Here is a 22,574-nt window from a genome sequence, read left to right as displayed (position 1 = left end):
CGAGACTGTACGATTGAGTAATATTTGTTTTTTTTTTTACATCAAATCTTGTAACTACGAAGCGTTACGGTCCATGGGGATCCAGTTTTGTTCTCTAATTTGTAACTCGTTTTTACCATTGCAAATGTTTTCTTTCTCTTTTCTTCCCCCATTTTTGTGTATCATTTGTATCGGAAGTTTTCAACATCTCTGTATTTATATGCATTTCACAAAGGGATTTAAAATTTGTGCTCCAATGTGTGCTCCAACGATCTGTAGCGGCGATATTCCAATGTTCCATACCCGTGTGCCATTTAACTCCGTCGCAGATTGAAAAGGGGGACCTGGTTGGTGTGAGGGGATGTATGCGTGTGTGTGTGATGGTGGTGGCTTTCGTCACTATGTGTATGTGTGTTGTGTGTGAGAGTCCCGGTTTACATCTCGCAGATTACTGTCGCCAACCGGAGGTCTGATTCGTCGGCCATGCGCATCGTCACCATTGCCTGATTGTTGTACCGTCCGCTTGAGATCAACCGTACCGAGGTTGTACCGCACAGGATCGTCTGGTCCAGGTCCATCCGGCCACGGCTACGACCACAGATTGTGCTCGCACGTACCATCTGATGGGATGGGTCTAGACCAACTGAACCACCAATCTCAATTTTATCGTCCACCCGAACGCGTTCACACTGAAATGAAAACAAACCGGTGCTGGAATAATGCGTTTTGTCAATGGGGACGGTCCCATCGTCTTCTAATAGGCTGGAGTTGGTCTTCAAACACGAAGTTGTTAGACATCGTAAGACACCGGATATAGCCGATCTGACATTTATAAAATCATCATCATCTAACGGAGGATCTGCTGCAATAATTTCAACTTATATGTTTCCATTCCCCACTAAGAAGGTACTCAGTGACAGGTACAGTGACCCTTTCAGGACGAGACGTAGAGGAGTACATCGAGCTCGTTGGTTGGATCAGGTGGAGTCGAACCTGCCGTAGATCGGATGCAGCCGTGGACGGAGGACTGCAAACCTAGTCCGAGTTTCCTGGAAACGGATTGGAGACCTGAACATGTCTTCGCCACGTGCTCGAACACGAGCAGGCCAAGAAAGAAAGAAGGAGATGTTCCTGAGAAACTATGTGGGAAAGACTACCAACAGCTGCATTCGATCTCTGGCGGATTAAGCTACACTTGATTCAACCAACGAGTGCACTGTGCTCCTTGACACATCTTACCAATTGGGATCACTTATGAACACTTTCTTGGTAGAGCGTCCTCAAAGTTTGACATCCTCATCACGTGCCTCATCCAAGTATAAGCCTTCTGGTTTTTGTTACCATCATTCTCTGGCGGTGAGAGCTTTGGCATTCTCCGTCAGCATAATCAAAGACTTGTAGTTACGCAACCTATCCATCCCATCATCACTCTGTACCAGCCTCACTTGCTATTATTGATTGAATGATAGGAAATTTAACAAGCAATTACATAACCTCAATAATCTAGTTCAGGGTTTGAAGCCCCAAAAGAAGAAGAAATGTTGTGTCATCATTATAACAGATGGAGACACACGGAAGACCTCGACTAACAAAAGAAACAATTATTTTTTAACTTCACAACAGTAAGCTGAAGTGTATAGTGACCAACAAACGAAGGAAAAAGAAACCATTTGATATTGGCAAGTCTAGTAATGTGACTTTTTCTTCCTTCTATTCCGTTCACCAAACAACAAAAATTACTTACGTAACGGACACTCTCGTTAGCTTCTCCAACTTCCAGGGCAATGACGGAAACGACGGCAGGAAACAGTGCAGTCAGTGTACAATTTCTTCGCTGTCCATAGTTACGCAACATATAGTACGGTGCCAAACCTTCCGCCATGATATTGCAAGCTAAAAGATATGAATTTCTTATTTCCGTTACTGGATATAATGCGTTTGCGAGGACACTCACGTTTTGGGTTGTAATGGAAACGAGCGGACAGTACGAATGATCCACGCTCCGGTATGCGATACTGCACTAGTGCCGCGTTCTGGCTCGATCGGAATACCCACGCATGGGAGGCACCCGAACCACCCTTGACCGGCCACGGTCCACTGGTCTGTTCGGCACAGAACTCCTGCACGCGCAGTTCGAGCGGTTTTTCGTGATCCCGTTCGCCCGGGAAATATTGCCCATTCAGCTCCCAGCCATCGACGAACGCCATCAACCCACCGGAACGACACTCCACATTAACCTGCTTCATCGTGACCTCGATGGTTTGGTCCGGATCGGCAACGAAGTACACACCACAGACGGTCGTGGCATCCGGTTCCGTCTCCTGGTCAGACAGCTGGCGGGCCGCACCATCCACCGACACAAGTTCCGCTTCGCCGGGCGATGCCATCCAGTGTGCGCCATGCTTTGACGTCGATCGTACCGGTGGCAGCTTGACGAATGAAAATTCGCCCTCCTCCGATGTGACGTGCATGCAGTCTGTTTTTTGGTGACACGGGATCCGGTGGAAAGCGATGATGATCGAAAAAAAAGCGAAACCAACACAGATGTAACAAAACCGGAACATTCGTCGGCGAGCATCGTTCAGGCTAAGGTACGCAACAAGTCAACAGCAAGTCAGCTGTCAGTGGCACACAAAAACGGGGACTCCCATTTTCCTGTCGGTTCACAATTCCCGCGTGGCGACGTGTCACGTTACTGAGCACTTCAAACTTCATCTTCAGCTGCTTCGAGATCCCTACTGTAATGGATCGGCATGTGACGTGCGCACCATCTCCTCACGATTGTACCTGTCACATCCTGCTTTCTTGCTACCTTCCCACGCTATTCTACTACCACGCGGATTTGATTTGGAAGCGAAGTTTCGCTTGAAACTGAAGTGCAATCGAAACGAGTGCTTTCGCAACAATTATTTCTACTCCTCATAGCCTTTCTCTGCCCCCCCCCCTTTCTCCTCACTCAATTCTAACTTTCTCCTCTTCAGTGTTTGCTACTTACCCGTGATGAGATGTATCTTTTCCTGCGGTGCCGTTTGCTCGAGCTCAAACGATCGTCGTACTGCGTGCCAAGCCTGAAAACACAAATGAGTCGCAGCTCTTATCCCGTACAATCGCTTGAGAGAAAAGAATATATCTCTAGGATGTTTTAAAACACAACAACACAATTACGACAGTGCAATGTGACTTTGTGCTGAGACTTTGGAGATATAGACATGTTGATGTATGTTTTGGAAATGCTTCGGGTGATGTACTTGTAGCGTCTTGTGAGTAGAATTTAATTATCCCAGCTTATCCTATCCCCCAAAAATGCGTAGAAAATGGAAGATATAAATGAAAAAGTTTAGGCATGGAAATGCTTTGCTTCACCGACATCCAAGATCCTCTGGGTTATTAATAGCATTATTTCGACTAAGCTATAACAGTCACAATATAGCACCGCTTTCATGACTGTTTTGTATCGTCTTATGCCAATTTTGAATTGCTGAAGAATTGGAAATGACCACTGAAGTGTAAATCCTGGATCCTGCCTTCCATATTGAGGTTAGTCCTAAGTCTAAGCAAAACATTTGCTTCCAATTTTCTTTATAATAAATGTTACTATAAAACACAATTTATCGTCTACTATTTTCTCCAGAAGTTTCATTTCGGAACGGTACAGTAGTAGATTTCAAACAAATTTTTATCCAAAAGAGTACATATGTTAGGTTGTGCCAAGATTAACATACTAGTTTTTGTAGTACTGTTACCTGAAGGGGTAGTACTACCCCAAGAGGTAAAGGTTACAAAATGCAATATAGTAGTTTAGGATCTGTTAGATGGACAACCTTCAAAATCTTTACAGTTTGATTCCACTGCTCCTAAAGTTCTTTTTTTAATAATCTCCAGAGGTTCTTTTCACGTCTAAAATAATGTCAGAATCACGATATTACTATCCGTATGCATTATCTATTTTCTTCAAAAGAGTTCCAATGAAGTCATCGTGTGATTCTACCAATATCCTCAGGATTTCTCAAAAGAAGGCAAATTTTTTGTCAATGAAATGCTTTGTTCTTTGATCTTTTCTTCTAGCAATAAAGAAAGAATAAAGAATTGAAAATTGGATGAATGGCTTAAAATAGCTTCTTTACAGGGGTTGAAAAAGGGTTTCAATTACAAGCAGACAAACTGTAGTAACGCATATAATGCCAAAGAAAGAAGTGAGAAAAATCAACGGACCAATAAATTACCAATCGAAAAGGCAACGCTTGCTTTACATCCCACGTGCTGCTAGAACGAATTGAACCATTAGAGAATGAAATATCCCGTCCGAAACTCTTCCCTAACCCATCGGTTAAGGAAACAAAGTGAAATGACAAAACTGATGGCCGAGTAAATGGGGAAGAATGAAAAGAAATGTTACTTTTAAATTAGTTTTCCCACCGTTTTGTTCCCTTTTTGGTGAGTGGCTAATTTGGTTTTGCGTTTGCGGGCCAAGCCCACACACAACCAGAATGGAGGGCATTGAAATCAATTGCTAGAACGACCAGAGAACCATCATCGCGTGAAGACAAAGCAAAATGTGATCGCACCACCACCGGAAGCAGCGTTTTATGTTGTAATTAATTTGCGTACATTTAAGCTTTTTTTTGTTTCTTTGGTTGCTGTTGTTTTTCTTCTATTCTATGCTACCAGATGCATAAAAAAGGCGAAGGTAAAAATTAATTGCAAGCACCTTTCACAAAACGGGGTACCACAAAAGGGCACCAGTTCAACCATTTTTTTACACCATTACCGGTGAGGTTTACATAAAAAAAAGTAAATAAAAAGGAACGTAAAGGTGACTGGCAAAGCCAGCGCGTTTTCTCCTGGGGAGGTAAAAATGCGGGAAAAACTTTACACCTAGAGACGCCTAGAGCACAGGTGCGCGACTACCGCGAAATGAAACGCAAATATAACACATAATTAAATTGTGCACAAATATTCAATTTCCCACCCAGTTTGCATTTTGCCCCGGTTTGCCTGATGGCGAAAAACAAGAAGCGAAAAACGACCATGTGGACGCGCTTTTCTCGCTCATTGCGGCACGCTCAGGTAGAACACCGTCCGCGATGGAGTATTGTATGTATGTGTGTGTGTGGGTGAAGCGGTACTGCATGCCTCACTTAGAACTAATTTAATGTTAGTAAATGCCGAGGGAATGGATGGTTGGGGGGGGGGAGTGGTGCGAAGTGCTTTTATTGCAATTTTGCAACGTTGAAAGTTAATGATGTTTTGTTGAGGTAGTAGCATTAAGAGCATGCGTTGCAAGTGTTGTTTTACAACTGTAAGTGCACTTTAAATTAAGCTATTATTTTGTTTACTCGCTGCACTGGTTGATAGGACCTTAAAAGCTTCCTTGAGGACAACTTCAAGGAGAAATTTAAATTTTATTTATTTATTAAAAAAAAAGCTTTTAGCAAATAATATGGTGCGAAGTTGAGCCGCCCGGTGGTTATCTGATAAAGGGCGCCGGTCCACACGGCAGGATTGGTGATCAAATCCCAGCTGAACTGTTCCTCCGTAGCAAGGACTGACTATCCAGCTACGCGGTAAAAAAAAAGTTTAGTAAGCCAGAAATGGCATGAGCTGAAAGGTCGTTAAGCCAAAAAGAGAGACAGAGATGATGCGCGGTTACTAAGTAGCTAGCGCCATCTGTGAACAATGGGCGTAACCCATGCTGTGAATTAGTATTTAAATAATAGTGTGTTTAAAGCTTGCACCCCGTTTAAACGGATAGCTTCAACATTGCAAAGTGAAATAAATAAATAAATAATAAGATAGATATTTCAGCGTCCCTTTACAATCCCCTTAAAGTATGCAAGAGTTACAGCTCTTTTGTATTTCATAGCTACTGTAAGACATCTTAGCATACCAGCATCGCTTACTGAGCTTATAAATAAATCAAATCATTCATCGTCAACATCACACGCATGATTTGACCGGCATGGTAAGGCATGGCCTACCCGGAGCCAAAAATTCAATTAAGTTAAGAGAACCGTTTTTTTTTCACCCCGAAAGCATTACTCATTGTACAGTGCTCAATCTTGGTAAATGCCACTCGAGAGCAGTCCTTCACGTGTACGAGCACCGGTAACCGGTAACCGTAACGAAATGCAAATGAGGTACCATTTTCCCATCGTGGTCCGTTCACCCTTATGCCAGCCTTCCGCTTTTCCACCCGTGCCGGATGCAAATGCAAAAGCCTCTTTCCATCATTTTCAAAAAAAAAAACGCTCAACGCAAAGGCCAACAAGTGGCTAAAGGCAGAAAAGGTATTCCACCCAAGTACATACACAAACACACACACACTCAACGCTTTCTCTGCTCGTTGATTTGCTCGTCACATATGTATGCTCTTATGAAATATGCAGCAAGATACTTGGAAGGTTAAGTGGTTCGTTGTGGAGATGAAGGTAGTGTGGGTGAAAAAGAAATGTAAAAGTAAAGGAGGTCGAAAAAAAACGGTAACAAAACATGGTACAAGCTTTTACGGGCACGGTGCTGTATGCAACAGGTGCAATGCGAACGAAACAATTGGCCGCGGATTGTGCAGAGAGATGCAACTGTGTTGTAACAGCAGAAGAAAAAAGAAAACAGAAACAAACTTAAACATTATCCTACCTTTGCCTGGAAGCAGAGGATCAGCACTTGAAAAAACAACATCATAACACCCCGCATCGCCATCCTTCTTTGCGGCTCTTATAATTTTTTTTTGCTCACGCTGGGATGGTCCTTTCCGCCGCTGAAAAGATAAAGTTGAGAAAATAATTGTAATATGGCCCAAATTTTTTTCTAAATTATTATTAGCTTAACTTTGCTTTATGAGAAAAAAAATCGTATAAAAATGCGAAAAACAAAAACAAATTGTTTTTTCTTTAATAATGAAGAATTTTATTGATAAACCGATACTGATTAATTATACCTAATAATCTTCCAACAACTTACACTGAGTGTTGAGAAGTTCACTTTTCAAACCGTAATGACCACTTTTTCTTTGCAGAACCTCAATTTGTGGGTCCGTTTCTTTAAAATGTTTGCTCGTTGTAAACCATCGTACAATCGATCACGGTGACGATCGAAACGCAAGTAACTGATCGTTTTGCACGTGTTTTTTTTTCAACCTCAAACACACATACACACAATTCCCGTGCGCTCCTGCACACAAATTGTCACAAACACCACTTCCGGTATGAAAATCGCCACTGCACGTTAATTGGACACTAGCGTGTAATGCGTGTCCGAAGCGTATTTTGGACGTTTCCGAGTTTGATCGAAGTTGATTGGTGATGGTTGGTTCCGTTTCACTTGCCTGACGAACTGGCGACTGGCTTGCACTGCACGGGATCACTGGCACTCAACCGGCAGCATCCGGTCGGACAGTTTCTGCGAATGCGACCCAACGGCGGCGGTTGGTCCCGTTTTAAAGCGTACGAGATTTGCCTCAGCTGCCCACCGCCTTTCCACCCGAACCGTTCGCTGGCCGTCTCTTGCGCACGCAAAGAAACACCAGGCGTCTCCATCGGCTGCAGCATCTCGCTTGTTTAGGCTGTGGCTGTGTTTGTTCGCGTTTGTTTGCCTTCTCGCTCTTCGCTTTCCTTTACTGACTCTCTGTTACGGCCACAGCCACCAGTGCGTGCCTGAACTTTAACGTTAGCTCTCTCTTTCTCTCGCTCTCTTTCTTCACGAGCCCGTTCTCTTTCTGGAAAGCATGCTCCTGATTTTACGATACCTTTCGAATTGTGTCGGGTTTTTCTCGCTATTTGCAGGGTTTCAGCTTCCATTTTTGCAATAAAGTGTGATAATGATAGTTTTCCATTTCACAATTTCTTTATACTAGCTAAGTGATAGTGTTAGTAACGTCATGTCAATGATACCGGACAACCCAACCAGTAATATGATTTTATGTACTTTTTTTTACTTAGGTACTACGAGAAGTAATATTAAATAAATTTTTAAAAATATATATATAAATACGCTCATGTTGTAATACGACGTTACAAACCCTGCAATAACCAAATCCATATGGGAATGTTATGGCAAGTGGATGGACCAACATACCTAAGTGTTAAGCAACTCTTCAGAAGCGACAAAAGCAACACTACAAACCCCGTTTCTGATCAACCCGAGCCCGAATACAGCACCGAATATTCGCTTTCGTCTAGATATTTGTATTTTTTTTTTTACATCCACCCTATTATACTTCCTCATTCGCATCTTCGCAAGCGGGCCTCGTTCGTTGCGTACCTTGCAACCAACAACGGGGAAGAAACGTGATCCCATACCATACGGTACCGGAAGCGAATTGGAATTGAATACAACAACAACAAAAAACGATGAACGGACCCAAACGCATCCTCGCTTGCCATACCATTCAAGGGGTTTTCCATAGCGAATAACGGAAAAGGCTCCATTGGATAAGTTTGCACTATTTCCTGCGGTGTCCTTTGCCAAGATATTGTGTATATACGTGAAGCAGGGAGATAAAGAGCAAAACGACAAAAGTTTGCAAAACTTTCACTCAAAATGGTCGCATCACACTTCACGATGATTTTTTTTCCTTCATAAGAGTAAGGGAGGGACGTAAGTGGGAGGCAAGGTTGAAGAAAACGATTGCAGAGATTTCAACCTTCGTGCACAATAATCAACAAAGCACAGCACAGTAGAAGGAGCGATAATATTACAACACTTTGCCCGATCTAATGATAAATGTTTGAGAAGGAATTTGCAATTAAACGCTTTTGCCAAGATGGCGGAAGATATAGAAGAGGTATGTGTAACACAGTGAAGGGGGGGGAGAAGGATAGGGTGTTGTATGTTTGTAAAGCTTGGAAATGAATTAGGTTCGAGCATTACCAATGGATCAGTTAGTTGTTGAACCCCTTTACGATAAAGGATAAAAAAAAACAGTTGAAAAGAAGGGGAATAATTAAAGGAAATATTTCCTTGCCATGTTGTTTTGACAACTTTTAACAAATTATCAATTGCACAGAAAGGGAAATTTTGTTATGCGAGTTGTATACATTTAGGCGTTGTTGTTAATTTTTAATTTAATTAATTTTTTTTACACAACGCCCTAATTTGTACAACAGAATTACTTTGCTACTATATTGTTTTACATTCAAAAAGGATAAAATATAAAAAAAATGGAAACGGAATGAAAATGGATACAAGCGCTCCGAAAGGATCAGCTACTTCAGTCTGATAAAGGACAAAAGATGTTGACGTAAGGAACAGAGGGAAGAATTGTGGTAGGTTTGCGAGGAAGGGTGATACGAGATGTGCAAGACAGTGGGCCAATTTGTTCCGTTATCGAATTGCAACTACTCAACTGTTCACCCGCACACCCCCGGGCAGCACCTCCTCTACCGTCACTTCCCATAACGCTATATACTGCTGTCGTCCATTGGAGTTGACATCGCCCACGTCAAAGGGAAAAAACTTTTACGAACGAACAAAAAAAAATGAACGATATAAACACACAAACTCGATGGAAAAGTGTGATTTCCCACAATCGAACTACCCTTTTCACGTTGTTCCCAACCGACCCCCTTTTCTCAACCACGTGTCCCGATCGATGATGTTCGATTTAGGATTGACGCAGCTGGTGAAAAGAATGGGATATTTTCGGTTTTTATTGCCCTCTCATGCGGAGGGAAAATGATAAATAAAGGGTCGGCAAAAAATAAACACTATTCCAATCCATTGCTAACGGAACTATATTTGCGACATTTGGGCAACTCCACACACACTCTTCAACGACCTCCTCAAAACTAATGACACTAATGACAAGCATGTGCTATAAAAAAAAGCGGAAGCGGAACACAATAAATAAAACTATAAAAGCTCACTGGAACACGTCTTATTGGTTGTGGTCCAGGCGCTAGAAGGACAAACTGCTTGCTAGACGGCTGAGAAATGGCGCCAATGTACTGCCACTACGGCGTGGTCCTTCCGCGTACAATCCTTCGGCACGATCGTACAGCAGCGGGCCGGCATGTGGATGCTGGTGAAATGGTGGCGGTGGATGATGCGCCGGTACGGGATAATGATCGACGGCATGGTACAGGCCATAGTGCACACCAGCAGAAGCGACCTTTCGCACCAGATGTGCATCAAGCAATGGAATGGAGTTGAAAGTTTGGAAATGGATTAGTCGCAAACCAATAAACGAAGGGTAAAGCGAAGAAAATGGGGAAACAACATTGGAAGTCAATTTGTCCTGCAGGCTGGGCAGCGCCGACTCCTATGCGACCGCGTACTACTTACAGCGCTAGCTTACCCGTTTAAGGCCGTTAATGGAGGCAAGCAGTAGGGCTAACTTCGCCATCAGGAACGCTTTGCCGCTGAGCGCGGTCAGGAACTGGAACGCGATCGGGATGATAAACATACCGAACACCGTTACACCGAATATCATCATCGGTATCATCTGTTGGCGGCGCCGATGACGTCCTTAAATAATGCGAAAAGAATAGCTAAGTAGCTGAACCCAAACAGAACGGACGATAGATCATTACCTTCACTCTCGCCTGCAATTGTCACCGGAAGTGAAGGTTTTTGTTGCTCTCCGAAGCGTATCGCTAACACTGTCCGGGGATTCTTAACATCGGCACCATCTTCTGGATCATTTCGGTGCGATAAATCAACTTCCAGCACGTGTGTATCTAGCAGCCGTCTTAGCGCATTCAGTACGGAGTTACTCCACGTGCTCATCACGGTGCCGCCATATTGGTTATGGACGCCATTTTCCATCCTGAAACATGAAGCGGACACCTTTATTTGTATCAGGCGGTTTTATTCCCCCCAAAAACACGTCACAACACTCTGCCAACATGGGCAACATTACTCGCTCTTGCTGCCTTCCACCTGTATAAGATGAACACCGTCGAGTAGCACTATTCTGGGCGCATCCGAAAGCTGATGTACGGCGGTAAGGCTTTCGTTTTTCACACAATCCCATCGAGACACGGTAGGTCGACGCAGACAGCTTCTTACCAGCTCACCCGCCTCCACGGTAAGCTCGTGTATCAACGAACTAGACACGCTTACCACACTGACTGTGAGAAACAACAGCACACACAACCCTTTGATTGATGGCGGCATCTTGAAAATGGGTGAAAGCAATAGCTCCACCTGTAGGTCGGTCAGTGAATGCCACCGTCGCGTAAGTAACGATCGCTTTTTATACGACAAACAAATATTAATTCACCAGCAGAACGCCGGGTACGAAAGAATTGGCACTGATCGATGTGCAGCGTACCGTTTCCGGAACGATAGTTCCCGTTGAGTGGATTTTATGTCTGCTCCAGACACATAATTGGTACCTAGTGGTCTTGGTGATCGGTGAGCGAAACACACTGGGAACACTCCCAATCGGGAATCATTGGTGGGTCAACCCACAGTAAATGACCGGTTGCGTTGAAAATCGTCTGGTAGCATCTTGAACCACAATCACCCCTTAACTGAGTACTTATAAGACTTCCATAAAAAAAGAGAAAAAAGAAAAGTATAAAACTTCTATCAATTTGTACAAAAAAAACGCTTGAGTAAGGGTTTGTGGCTTTCAGGTTGATTTCCACTGCTAATGGCCGCCATACTCAGGCCATTTCAAATCACACTAACAAAGCGTATGGGGCATGTTATAAATAAGCCCTTCGTGTGGATGATTCACTGTTAAAACAATACCATCCGTGAGCCTGATAAAACATCCAACAAAGCTGTGTCGAAAGACAATCAAATAATCAACTTTACTTCATCACTCTATCAACTGCAATCAAACAGCGCCATTTGAGTGGAGTAATTATAGCAAAACAAAAAACAAAACAAAAAAAGCAAACGCTCTACTACTACGACTACGTTAAACAAAAAAAAAAGGAATCCGTTAAAGCTGTTTCCTCTTATTAGTTATAATAATTTTATTTGTCTACTTATCGGACTATTTAGCGATGAGGTGATTCTGTTTCATTTCCCGTTTTGTAGTTTTTCTCTTTTTTTTTGTTTTGTTGACGTTTTTTGTTAATTTTTCTGTTGTTGTCCCACGGTTCTTCCCCTCTTCCGCTTTCTTTCTTCCACTCGTTTTCCTTCACTATTGCGTTTGAGGGCGCACACGAACACACACGGATAGGAATTGTACTCTATAGTCACGTCGTATCCTTTGCAACACGGTGTGTGTGTGCATGCGTGTGTTTGTGGGAGGGTTTTTTGTTAATGTGTCCTAACCGGTGCCAGTTTCATGTGTGTGTGTGTGATGGCACGTGCAAATGCAGAACCAGAATGTGCCCGTACTAAGGCGAAATGCTAGGCGCGCGTGTGTTTGTATGTGTATGTTGATCACTTCTACTGCTATGTCCTGTAAAAATTACTGCTGTAAACGGTAAAGTAACAACGCAATAAAAATTCCTTCTTTAAACAAAACAAAAAAGTTACACAAATAATTTAGAATGATGGCGAAGAAGAATACGTAAAATTATAAAACAAAACTAAACTAAGAAAACAAACAAGCCCTCCCCATGTAGAAATCGCGTGATGTGTATGAGGTTGGCTGGCTGGCACTAACTGGCGCTTTTTTTTCGTGTAAGACATTGTAAGCTACTAGGTTCAATTCCAAAATTTGCGTTCAAGGTGAGCTGAAGGTGAGCGATTCGCTGTTGAGGTGTGATAAATTCGTTTGCATCATTGTAACCACGAAAACGTTATGCATCAGTCGCAGCAGTGCGTAGTAAAAGTATCTGTAGCAGCATCAAGTAGTAGGAGTAGTAGTAGTAGTATATAATAACCGTACAAGATATATTTTGTTGTTCTGTGTATGTGTATATGTATGTGTGTGGGTGTGTGTGTGTTTTTTTTCCTTAGGAAGTTCAATATCGTAACTAGAGTAGCGACATAACAGTCCACGACAGTCCATCCCGGCCATCCACGATGGCACGGGCCTTATCAGGAAGCTTGGCGTTTCAGTGCCGGGCTGCCAAAACGGGGCAGACTGAGCCCGAACTTTGTTTCGATACCGTTCAGCATGGGCAGGGCCGCCTGATAGCCACCGATATGATCCGGATTCACTCGGGCCAGATCAACCTTTGCCTTCGCTACGTCAGAACCGGCCGGACGCGATCCACCAAAGTCCACGTACAGCATGCGCTGCAACAGCTCGTACGTGACTAGCGTTACACCAAACTGTGGTGACGATCGGAACACACGAGCTAATGTACGATGAAAAGAAATATACATTAGAAATACGATGGAAAACAATAGTCCCCATTGGGTATCAGCAATACGTACCGACTGTTCCCTTCCAAAAGGCACGCGGACCCTCCTCAGCCATAATCTTTCTTGCCGCATCCATCACCCCACTGTACGTCGTTTGGCCAGTACGGGCAACCACCTGTAACCGGGTCTTGATCACATCTGCCGGTGTGACGAGCGATGCCGCCGGTATGCCAGCGATGGCACCGGCCGCCAACAGTGTCAACGGATGATTATATCCCTCATCGTCCGCAAACGCTGCCTTCGTGTGTGCGTACATTGGGAAATAGATCGCCGAGAACGGTACGTCCCGGAGCAGACAGGCACGCGCACCCTTGTACAGGCCGAACAGACCGAGCTCCCGGACAACACTGAGCGCCCGTACCTTGGCACCACCCGCAATCTCGCCAGCAACCTGTAGCCGAATTTTCACTATTTCCAGCGGGTTGGTGAATATCACTTGCGAACCACCGGCCTGTAATTATTGATTTTTATTAATAAATTAAATAATAAATGAAATTAGCGATTTACTTACACAAGCGCCAGCAAGCACCTCACCCCATCGCGGAATGTTGCCCTGCTTGTCCGTTAGCTTGTCCCGCATAAAGTCGTTCACCGTCAACTTGATTGCTTTTTCCGGTGCGACACCCATCAGTTGCGGTACCAAACCACGGTACAGCCCCAGGAAGCCCTCGTGCCGGATAACCTAAAAGTGACAAAGCGTGTTAGTTCGGTTCCGATTCTGGGAATGTATGTTCGTCGGTTGCAAGCTACCTTTTTGCAGCAGTCCCACGAGTTCCGGTACGCCACCTCACCGATGAACGAACCGGTACGCTGGTTTTGCATACGTGTCTTCACGAGATCGATCGGATAGACCGCCGTGGCACCGACAGCTGCAAAGAAAAATCGGTAGGGAAATTGTATATATTAGCATTTTACGTACTACATTTCAATCGACCAGGTTAGCTATAAACGTGCAACTTACCTCCAGCAACGGAACCGAGCGTAAACCGGTACGTGCTCTCAAGCATCTGAATCAGGAAGGAACGATCGGCGGGCGATTCGACGGCTTTGATTTCTGCTAATCGATGCGTAATGTTTTTAATGTAATGTTCCGGCGCAATGTTGCTAAGATCATTGTACACGATCCGTCTGTCAGTGTGAAGAAGGAACGAGAAAAAAAATACAACTAATTTAAGCAGAATATGCCTTCACGATTCCGTGATACGTAGTGGTCTAGCAATAAAACTTTTGATTTGCGAATTTACACAATGCTAAAGAAAAGATAAACACATTTATATAATAATAAGCTTCTACGAATAAAAAAAGCAATAATGAAACGTATCAATCTAATGAGACAGATTTTTCACAAGTAAAAATGTGAGATTTTTTTTTAACTCGGCAACAATTGCTTTACATATCTTACAAAATATAAAACACACAGCACAGTTAAATACAATTTCAAAACAAACACGTACAAATGCACACATTAGTAGCAAACACCGTAACACAAACTGATAAGGCTGACAAAGTGAATAAAAAAGAGTGGAACATGAACATGAAAGCAAACCATAAACACGCATTGCAGAACAAGGAAACAAGCTCACTAAATCCATTCAAACCTTACGCAGCCCATATATTTGGCACGATACAAAAGCAACCCAATGGAAATAATATTATACTTAATTAATATTATGATTTGGTTTTGAAATTTAATTTGTTTTCTCTCGATTTTGGTAATGTGTTTTTTTTTTCCTTCAAATTTGAACAAAGTGTACTAAACGAAACAGAAAGAATTTAATTTGGCAAACGTGGTATGTTTTTTTTCTTTGTAGTTTAACAATGCTATAATAAATGCAAGAGAATATTTCGTACCGTGGATTAAGAAGGGGTAATTTTTTTTTGTTTACGGAGGGAATGGGAATATTTTGCACTTGCCTATTTTTGTCTATCGTTTTGCTATGTCGCCTCCAAATGGATGTACTACGCAACACAGTTGTTGCATGTGATCGGTTAGTATATCGGGTTAGTAGTTGATTTTTTTTTTTGAACAGTTGACATTAGTTGACAGTTGTGGTAGTTTTTTCATGTGTGTGTTTGTGTGAGTGTGTATATGTGTGCGTGTAACGTAGATTGGGGGGGCCGTTTATAAGTTTAGAATGATCGAGCAAGTTTCGTTTCGCGAAGGCAGGTTGTGCGTGAAAACCAGGTAAAAGAGAAGGGAAAGAGAGAGAGAGAAAAAAAGAAAGAAAAAAGTATGATAATTCACCGTTGGCAAAATGAACGCATAAAAGGAGTATACTATACATTCTCACTACTTCCAATTCGAATATTGCTTGTACTGTGGAGTTTGCCTTTTTGTTTGCTTTTTTTTTGGGGGGAAATTTTTCTTTATACTGTTCTTCGACATGGTGAAAAGGTACGGTTTTTGTAACACAACTGTAAAAGAAATTGTTTCGTCTTCTTCTTCGTTTTATTAATAAATGAGTTATGCGAAAGAAAAATAGAACTTAAAGAACAAATGGAAATAACGAACACACAGAGAACGCATTAATGTAACATAAAACTTTAACGTAAAATCACAATCAAATTCGCAGAGCAGAGATAGTAGTAATAGTAGTAGTAGTAGTAGTATTACAGAGGAATGTGTATAAATGAATGTTATATACCTTGCTATCTGAACCATGTTACCATAATGATCGAACGGTGAGTACGAGTACGAGTGTGAGTGTCTGCATTTTTGCTTTTGGCGCGAGCATTAAACCTCGCAACAAAGAAGAGATCAACACTTGCAATGCTTTTACTGCGTTTTCTGCAACATCATATCACAAAACAACAGCGCCAGGCAACACATAACAATGGTTTTGTTGTTGTTTATTTGTTTGTTTTTGTACTGGTAATATTGGCTAATACATTGCGATTCGAACATGTGCAAACAATGAAAGATGATGTATGAGGACGACGACGAACACGAGAAGCACGCTGACGAAGGCGACGAGGATGACCGACGAGACGATCAACGACGATGGTGAACGGTGAATAAATATTTTATGAAGAGTAGTATAGCAATAAATAGAAAGAGAGAAAGATGAAGATAGACACGGGAGAACAGAATGAATTAAAAAAAGGGTTGGGAAAAGGTTAAGATTAAAGTAACAAACAGTAAGTGGTCAGCAAAGTTTGACCCGAAAAAAATGTTTTAAATGTGCCTTCTAATGTAAGCCATCTGTTTGGATGGTACGATCTACAAGGTCTTTAAACTTTTAAAAATAACGGACATTGAAATATGTAATGGCTCCTTAATTATCATGTTTTTAAATTACAGGAATTTTGCGATTAAACGTAACGCCCCTAACGAAGCCAATTGAATGCAAAACTATTTATTATTGTCTGCTGCCATATTCTTTTTTTGTCACAAACTGTTGATTGAATTGAAACGTTACCAAAAAAAAGGACAGGCCGTTACGTGTTACGCAGGCAAAGCTCTTAAATGTTTTTCGTTTTACTATAATTAATAAAATAGTTAAAACTTTGTTCAAGTACCGTTTATATAGTGTAATTGATCTAAACCTATGCTTTGTTTCAGCTTATAAAAAAGCTGATAACGATTACAAAGTCAAAACAAAAGAAAATCTTCAAGTAACGCCTTATAACACCACTCAAATAACACCATTTGTTTTGGTGCCATAAAATGGTTTCTTCACCAACAAAGGATACAGAAAAAGGAGGAAATAAATTAATGGAACATAATAAAAATGAAAAAAAAATGAAGAAAACAAAACAAAGCACAGTTGTACAGTGATAACACGACAAAATATTAAATGACGTTCACAGGAAACAGTTGTATTGTTAAGGAACGAAAGCAAAATAACGTAACGGTAAGTAACACATGGAAACATTATAATGATGGGAAAATGTTTTCGCACCAAGTGGATACACTTGGGATGGGGATATATGGTATCGGTTTTGTTCGGGATGTGGTATGGTTTCGATTTCGGTGCACGTACCCACTCTGATGTATAACGCCGGTTAGCTGAAACAGTATGTCTATCTCCAGTGGCGTTATCTGGCTCATCGTTTGCGCGGAATGCAACAGCTCGTCCTTGGTGATTGGTTCCGCCCGGTTGCCACTGGTCGCGTTCAGGTAAATGCGCTTGATCAGCTCCATATTGTTCAGCAGCGAGTTAAATGCCATAAAGTAAGGAAAGCTCACCCGATGCCCTTCGGTAACCTGTGACAAATGGGAAGCGTTAGTATCATATCCAACCGAAAAAAAAGACAATCCAAACTTACCGCAATCAAGTTATCGCGCACCTCGCTAGTGAGCAGATGCTTCTTCACGTTTACCATAATGTCCTGAAAGTCGAGTGCCGAGATAAACCCGGAACCGGAGGTGTCCTTCAAACGGAACGCCTCCATCGCACACTCCTCGTGGAAGTCGTGCAAAAACTGGCTAAACTCGACGTAATTGATCACACGCTGCCGGTCCTTGCCGAAGTAAAGCTGTATGAAAGGGCCGTCCAGTTTGAACGGTATTTTAGCGTGCAGATCTGTCTTTTTGAAAACATCGACAAACTCACTGTACGTGACCGAGCCGTTACCGTTACGGTCGAACAGCTGGAACGCGGTTTTGTACAGGGCGTCCGGTGTGCAGAGCAAACCCTCGAACGCTTGAAACTCGGCGAACGAGATGAGCCCATCCTTGCTGGTATCGGCAATGCCGGCAATTAGTTTGATCGATTCCTACAAAAGCAGTGCGGAGAAGAGGAGACGGATTACAAAACACACCAAACAGAGATATGGGTGCCGTGTTGGGGCTGGTTGACGTGGTTTTGATACACCAACAAGGCACACGTGATGCGTGTGATGGTGCTGCCCGTTAAACTGAATGATGGGGGAACGTTTTGTTTTATTGTAGTCGCAGCAGGTTTAATTTGTAAGTGGGGATTTGCCCCGGTTTGCGGTTTTGACACGACGATACGACCCAGTCACCTCATTGTACGATTGTCCGAGAAAGCTCTTCACGAAGTCTTCGCTGGTCATGTACGGTTCGCCATTGACTTGCTGGGTTGCATATTTGCCAAAGATTTCACGCAGCTTCTCCGTGGACGCACGCTTTATATGCATCGGGTTCTGTAACGGCAAGAGAGGTGTGAAATAGGGTAAGGAAAACAGAAAAAAACGAACCCTGTAAGCAATCGTTCATTAGCTGCTAGCTGTTAGCTGATAGGTGTGATTTTGTTGTTGTGTACATTTGTGTGTTTTTCTTGCCGTCTTTGGTTGTGGATTAGAAAAGAAAGGAAACAGGAAAAAAAACCGGAGAGTAGGAGAGGTAAAGGGTAGGAAACAATAAATTATTGTTTAATTTTGATGCTACTACATTACGCAATTGGCACGCTTAGGTTATGTAAGTAAAGGTTGCCGGAGGGTCATAAACCCTCCTACAACCAGCAACACAAAACATTAAAAAGGTGTTACACACTTTCACATCCTTTTCCTCGGTTGTCTTTTCTTTCGTTGTCGGATTAGTCATGATGGTTTTTTTTTTTGGTGGAGATTTGTTTCGTTGTACACAAGGACACACCGACAAACACAAACACGCGCACAAACAGAGTGTGTGAGAGAGAGAGAAAGAGATCCGGCGTAGAAAGGCCGCCCGGGGTCAGATCTAATCAAGTGCTTTCACGAATTCAGAGGATTGCGGGAAGATACCCAAGTACTTGATCCTTATTTCTTGACACTAAATTCCAGCCGGATATACAAATTTAAAAAAAAAAATGCCTCACACAAACACACGTACACGAGCAAAACGAAGAGGGGAATGAAATTGAACAAGAGGTTAGCAACTTTTCTTCTTGTATCTTGAAATTCTTTTAAGACAAAAAAAAAACCTCAGTTAGCCAAACAACGTTAAGAACGCAAAACGGATCTGCGCATCGACGGACATTCGTTTGGCCGGTCCGACACTGTTTCTCACTTTCACTTGCAACGCTGGCCGAAAATGAAAATGCGTAAAGGGCAGCCACGATACTTTAGCTCTGCGCGCGATTTGTACTGGGCGGGAAACGGCCGCATACTGAGCGTAGCGCTGGTGGAAAAACTCCCTTAGTATGTTTGCTTTGCTTTCAAAGCGCAAGTGTTTTTTTTTTGTTGCCACTGGCCCCCCCCATTAGCATAGCAAGTGGGTTGTGAGACAGTGCGCGCCCGATCCTAACAAACGAAAAAGAGGGTGGCATAAAAATTTTCCTCCTTTTTTGCTTCTTTTGCTCTGCGTTTGCTCTCCTGTCTTTGGTTGTGCTTTTTTTTTGAGCTGCGTCTTCTCAAGATCCACTAACCGGGGACCTTGCGAATGTCGCACCGACATCCGCAACGTTCGCAAATGCAACAACCAATCCATTGGCGCGTGCGCGGTCCATCGCGACATCACGTACGCGTTGCGTGAACCGCTGGATTTGATGCGTCGCGCTAGGTTTTGGTCTATCTTTGGGACATGGCCGCAAGTGTGTGCAAATTCTGTGCCGCAGCGTACAGTTGCGTAAGTGATGCTCTCAATGATTTTTTGCCAACTAATCTCCCAAAAACAGCTGTGGTTCCGCGTGTTTTGTCCGTGTTTGGGTGCGTCCTGCATGTGTAGAACCTGTGGAGATGAAGCGAACATTTCAGTATTCGATTGTGAACGGTGTGACACATCAAACCATAACAAACCGTGCATTATTGGGTGGGTTAAGGTTTCGAATCCGGCAAAACGGAACATGGTGCACAAGGTGACCTGACCTATCTCTCTATGTCGGTAGTGTAGTGTGGTTTGTTGGTAGAAGATAAAAGCGATATGAATGTTGCTGAACGATAAGAACGTTTCGGTGACATCAGCAGAAAAGAAGAAATGCGAAGCATTAGGTAATAGAGTTCTCGGTATTTACACATGGAACAGAGGGATTAATCACACAATCAAAACCCAATGGAAAAGGGCAAAAGGGCAGTGTCAATACTGCTGACAAATCGAACAGGTGATACTATCGATCGTGTCTCTATCTCCCCCTTTTATCTTCGGCTTAGATTTAGTTAGCAGCTAGAGTTAAAGCCGAAAAAGCAAAATCTTATTTGCGTGATCCAGACACACAGATCCCGAGTTCGTGGAGATTCGTAACCCAGGACGGTTTACATGCTTTTCCCTTTTTTGTTTTTGCCTACACACCATAAAAGCTGAATCGCAAATAAAATAAAAACAACCACAATGACAGCGATTAGAAAAACTTAAAAATCATTTCGTGATCCAGTTCCAGTTGCGGTGGAACGGTGGAACAAAACATGCAAAATCAAATCCCAACCCCGCTCGTTGCGCTGGTGTGTGGAAGTGAAAAACAACAACCGGCCACTAACGTCATATCTGACCTTAAAGTAACCGTACAGTGATAGGGAATGATGGCAAGAGCAGAAAAGAAGAAAAAAAACAACAATCATCACGCGAGAAGCGAACCCTTTTCTGCCAGACGGATAAGGGTGATGGGTTTCCTCCGCACCAGGCGTTCACGTTCGTGAATTCGGGGGATAAGAATCGATCTCATCAACCGGCGGCAGCACGCCGCTTTGAATGCTCCCCCATCGATCAGTCTATCTCAGACGGCCGACTGTCAAAACTGTCTCCTATTGGCAGGAATACTGATTATGGATCTTGCATATTGAATGTGATTCATCGTGTCGGTAAAACACGGAGGGAATAGCCTCTATCCTTGCTATCACAAAAGGGACTCTATGCTGTCCCTTTTTTTTTGCTTTCTCTCGCTCTCACTCTGCTCCTTTTTGGGCAGCCAGTTGACACAGGACTCGTGGAAGGTCAAAGCGGTTGTTGGTTTTTTTTTTACTTCGTTTGTTGTTTGTTTGCCAGGATCAATACACACGAACTGAACACATGTAATACAGGTTTCTTCCTTCCCGCACAGTTGCACTCTCTTGTACGGGTTATCACCCTTGCCTGCCGTCAGCAGGGACACACCATCTTACCTCCGTGATTGGTCGCGATTCCAGCTTCATGATGGATGTTGTTCCCGTCGTTCGGATATGATACTTGGTCGGTGCTGGTCGAGCTCTTTCACGATCCGCGTACAAACGCACACGCCACCCCCGTGTCACTAGACGAATTGCTGTAACGCTGTCCGGGTTTTGTCCGTTTGCTATATTACACAGCGCACCGGAGAGAGCGTAATCAGTACGACCTCGGCGACGAATCTGACGAATGACGGGACGGACCTATAGCCGTCCGTCGGGTCAGGATTGGTATTGGTGGCGGTGGTTGGTAGTGGGTGCGCGCTACTAGCGTTTTTGTCGACGTTTTGTTGTCTTGCGGTGTTGTTTTTCTTTGATCGTTGTTAACTAGCTCGCCGCGCGCGACTCGCAAGCACACGAACGGCAGCACAACCGCACACGTCTGATGCACTGGCAAAAATGATAATCATCAACCAATACGCACACACACACACATGTGCACACTAATCAAAGACTAGTGGAAATCTCACGGCTGGAGGGAAAAACAATAGTACAAACAAAACAATCCACAGACGTAGTCGTCTGATGCTTTCGTTAATTTTTATATATATTCTACGTTCTAGTCTTTGTTCGTTTGTAAGTGTATGTGTGTGTGGTGTATGTGCTTTTCCACCACCCACGGTTTGCCTCTGCCGTTTGTGCCGATTCAAACTGGACAAACGTTTCCTCCCGGTGGCCGTACTAATCGCTCGCTAGAGTTCAACTGCCATTAAATCGTCTTGTATCAATGCGAAAAACGGTGTGCTGAACTGATTAAATCCTACTGCTTTAGTTTTATTTGTTTGTTTTCGGTTCGTATAAGCTGACGTGCGGAGAAGCAAATGCTCGCTGCTGTGCTTCGTCCCCCCCCTCCCCCCTTCCTCCTCGCCCTTCCATCACAAAAGCATCACACTGCACATCGTTTAATTTTTCCTATTGTTTTTCCCCCCCCTTTCCTTTCTCGGTTTTGTGTCCATCGCGTGAACACTTGCTCCAGGCGACAAACTGTCAACTGGAGAAACACGACCGCACACTGCCAACTGTCAAAACGGCAATCCTTGATGTTTTTTTTTGTTTTGTTCTTTTTTTGCGAAGGATTACTATTGTTTTATTTCAGAATGAATTAAGTTTGCTGATTTTTAAATTAGGGAATGGTTAAACTATTACGTAATGGGAAAAAATGCGAATTTTTAACAACTTTTCCGATCGCAACAACATTAGACCAAGGCCTCAGTGATGAATATGAGGCTATCAAACATTCGAAAAAAAACACACATAAACTTCCGTTACCGCCGAACACGCTGGGGGTTCACAGATTATGA

The 22,574-nt window shown here is 43.1% G+C and overlaps 3 protein-coding genes across 7 annotated transcripts; all 3 read right to left on the bottom strand.

Annotated features, from left to right (window-relative positions):
• Position 1: 1 nt before the first annotated feature.
• On the bottom strand, positions 2-7,884 carry LOC125760939 (corticotropin-releasing factor-binding protein). Of its 2 annotated transcripts, none has more exons than XM_049421553.1 (6): positions 6,917-7,884; positions 6,616-6,736; positions 2,975-3,047; positions 1,934-2,455; positions 1,724-1,872; positions 2-668 (listed from the first exon to the last, which is right to left on the bottom strand). In XM_049421553.1, exons 2-6 carry the CDS (start codon positions 6,676-6,678, stop codon positions 414-416), a joined length of 1,062 nt encoding a protein of 353 aa, XP_049277510.1. In that variant the 5' UTR covers positions 6,679-6,736; positions 6,917-7,884; the 3' UTR covers positions 2-413. The 2 variants fall into 2 exon arrangements, with proteins under 2 accessions (XP_049277510.1, XP_049277519.1); XM_049421562.1 differs by having other exon boundaries at positions 6,940-7,884.
• Positions 7,885-7,960: 76 nt separating this feature from the next.
• Positions 7,961-11,805, bottom strand: LOC125760962 (uncharacterized). The gene is made up of 4 exons (XM_049421614.1): positions 10,838-11,805; positions 10,509-10,744; positions 10,274-10,443; positions 7,961-10,087 (listed from the first exon to the last, which is right to left on the bottom strand). The coding sequence occupies exons 1-4, from the start codon at positions 11,092-11,094 to the stop codon at positions 9,875-9,877; spliced, it is 876 nt and encodes a 291-aa protein (XP_049277571.1). The 5' UTR covers positions 11,095-11,805; the 3' UTR covers positions 7,961-9,874.
• A 76-nt stretch (positions 11,806-11,881) lies between these two features.
• Positions 11,882-22,124, bottom strand: LOC125760665 (calcium-binding mitochondrial carrier protein Aralar1). Of its 4 annotated transcripts, XM_049421052.1 has the most exons (11): positions 21,232-22,124; positions 19,208-19,867; positions 18,223-18,363; positions 17,524-17,973; positions 17,238-17,461; positions 15,169-15,213; positions 14,216-14,382; positions 14,005-14,123; positions 13,766-13,936; positions 13,267-13,705; positions 11,882-13,187 (listed from the first exon to the last, which is right to left on the bottom strand). In XM_049421052.1, the coding sequence occupies exons 3-11, from the start codon at positions 18,355-18,357 to the stop codon at positions 12,925-12,927; spliced, it is 2,013 nt and encodes a 670-aa protein (XP_049277009.1). In that variant the 5' UTR covers positions 18,358-18,363; positions 19,208-19,867; positions 21,232-22,124; the 3' UTR covers positions 11,882-12,924. The 4 variants fall into 4 exon arrangements, with proteins under 4 accessions (XP_049277009.1, XP_049276995.1, XP_049276988.1 ...); XM_049421038.1 differs by lacking the exon at positions 19,208-19,867 and having other exon boundaries at positions 21,232-22,123; XM_049421031.1 differs by lacking the exons at positions 19,208-19,867; positions 21,232-22,124 and adding an exon at positions 18,713-19,161.
• Positions 22,125-22,574: the final 450 nt, after the last annotated feature.

The sequence above is a fragment of the Anopheles funestus genome, chromosome X, assembly GCF_943734845.2.
Source record: "Anopheles funestus chromosome X, idAnoFuneDA-416_04, whole genome shotgun sequence".
In the NCBI taxonomy this organism is placed as follows: Eukaryota; Metazoa; Arthropoda; class Insecta; order Diptera; family Culicidae; genus Anopheles; species Anopheles funestus.
The sequence above is the reverse complement of the archived record's forward strand: the minus strand, read 5'-3'. Positions and strand labels throughout refer to the sequence as shown.

What these genes read in the sequence shown, in the direction of transcription:
- LOC125760939 (XM_049421553.1), bottom strand. Translation starts at nt 6,678, where the DNA reads ATGGCGATGCGGGGTGTTATGATGTTGTTTTTTCAAGTGCTGATCCTC. An exon ending in TCCTCTGCTTCCAGGCAAAG is followed by an intron (nt 3,048 to 6,615) that starts GTAGGATAATGT and finishes TTGTGTTTTCAG; the next exon opens with GCTTGGCACGCAGTACGACG. An exon ending in AAAGATACATCTCATCACGG is followed by an intron (nt 2,456 to 2,974) that starts GTAAGTAGCAAA and finishes ACCAAAAAACAG; the next exon opens with ACTGCATGCACGTCACATCG.
- LOC125760962 (XM_049421614.1), bottom strand. Translation starts at nt 11,094, where the DNA reads ATGCCGCCATCAATCAAAGGGTTGTGTGTGCTGTTGTTTCTCACAGTC. An exon ending in GTGGAAGGCAGCAAGAGCGA is followed by an intron (nt 10,745 to 10,837) that starts GTAATGTTGCCC and finishes TTCATGTTTCAG; the next exon opens with GATGGAAAATGGCGTCCATA. An exon ending in AATTGCAGGCGAGAGTGAAG is followed by an intron (nt 10,444 to 10,508) that starts GTAATGATCTAT and finishes GCATTATTTAAG; the next exon opens with GACGTCATCGGCGCCGCCAA.
- LOC125760665 (XM_049421031.1), bottom strand. Translation starts at nt 18,763, where the DNA reads ATGACTAATCCGACAACGAAAGAAAAGACAACCGAGGAAAAGGATGTG. An exon ending in CCGAGGAAAAGGATGTGAAA is followed by an intron (nt 18,364 to 18,712) that starts GTGTGTAACACC and finishes TTGCCGTTACAG; the next exon opens with AACCCGATGCATATAAAGCG. An exon ending in AGGTGCTTGCTGGCGCTTGT is followed by an intron (nt 13,706 to 13,765) that starts GTAAGTAAATCG and finishes CAATAATTACAG; the next exon opens with GCCGGTGGTTCGCAAGTGAT.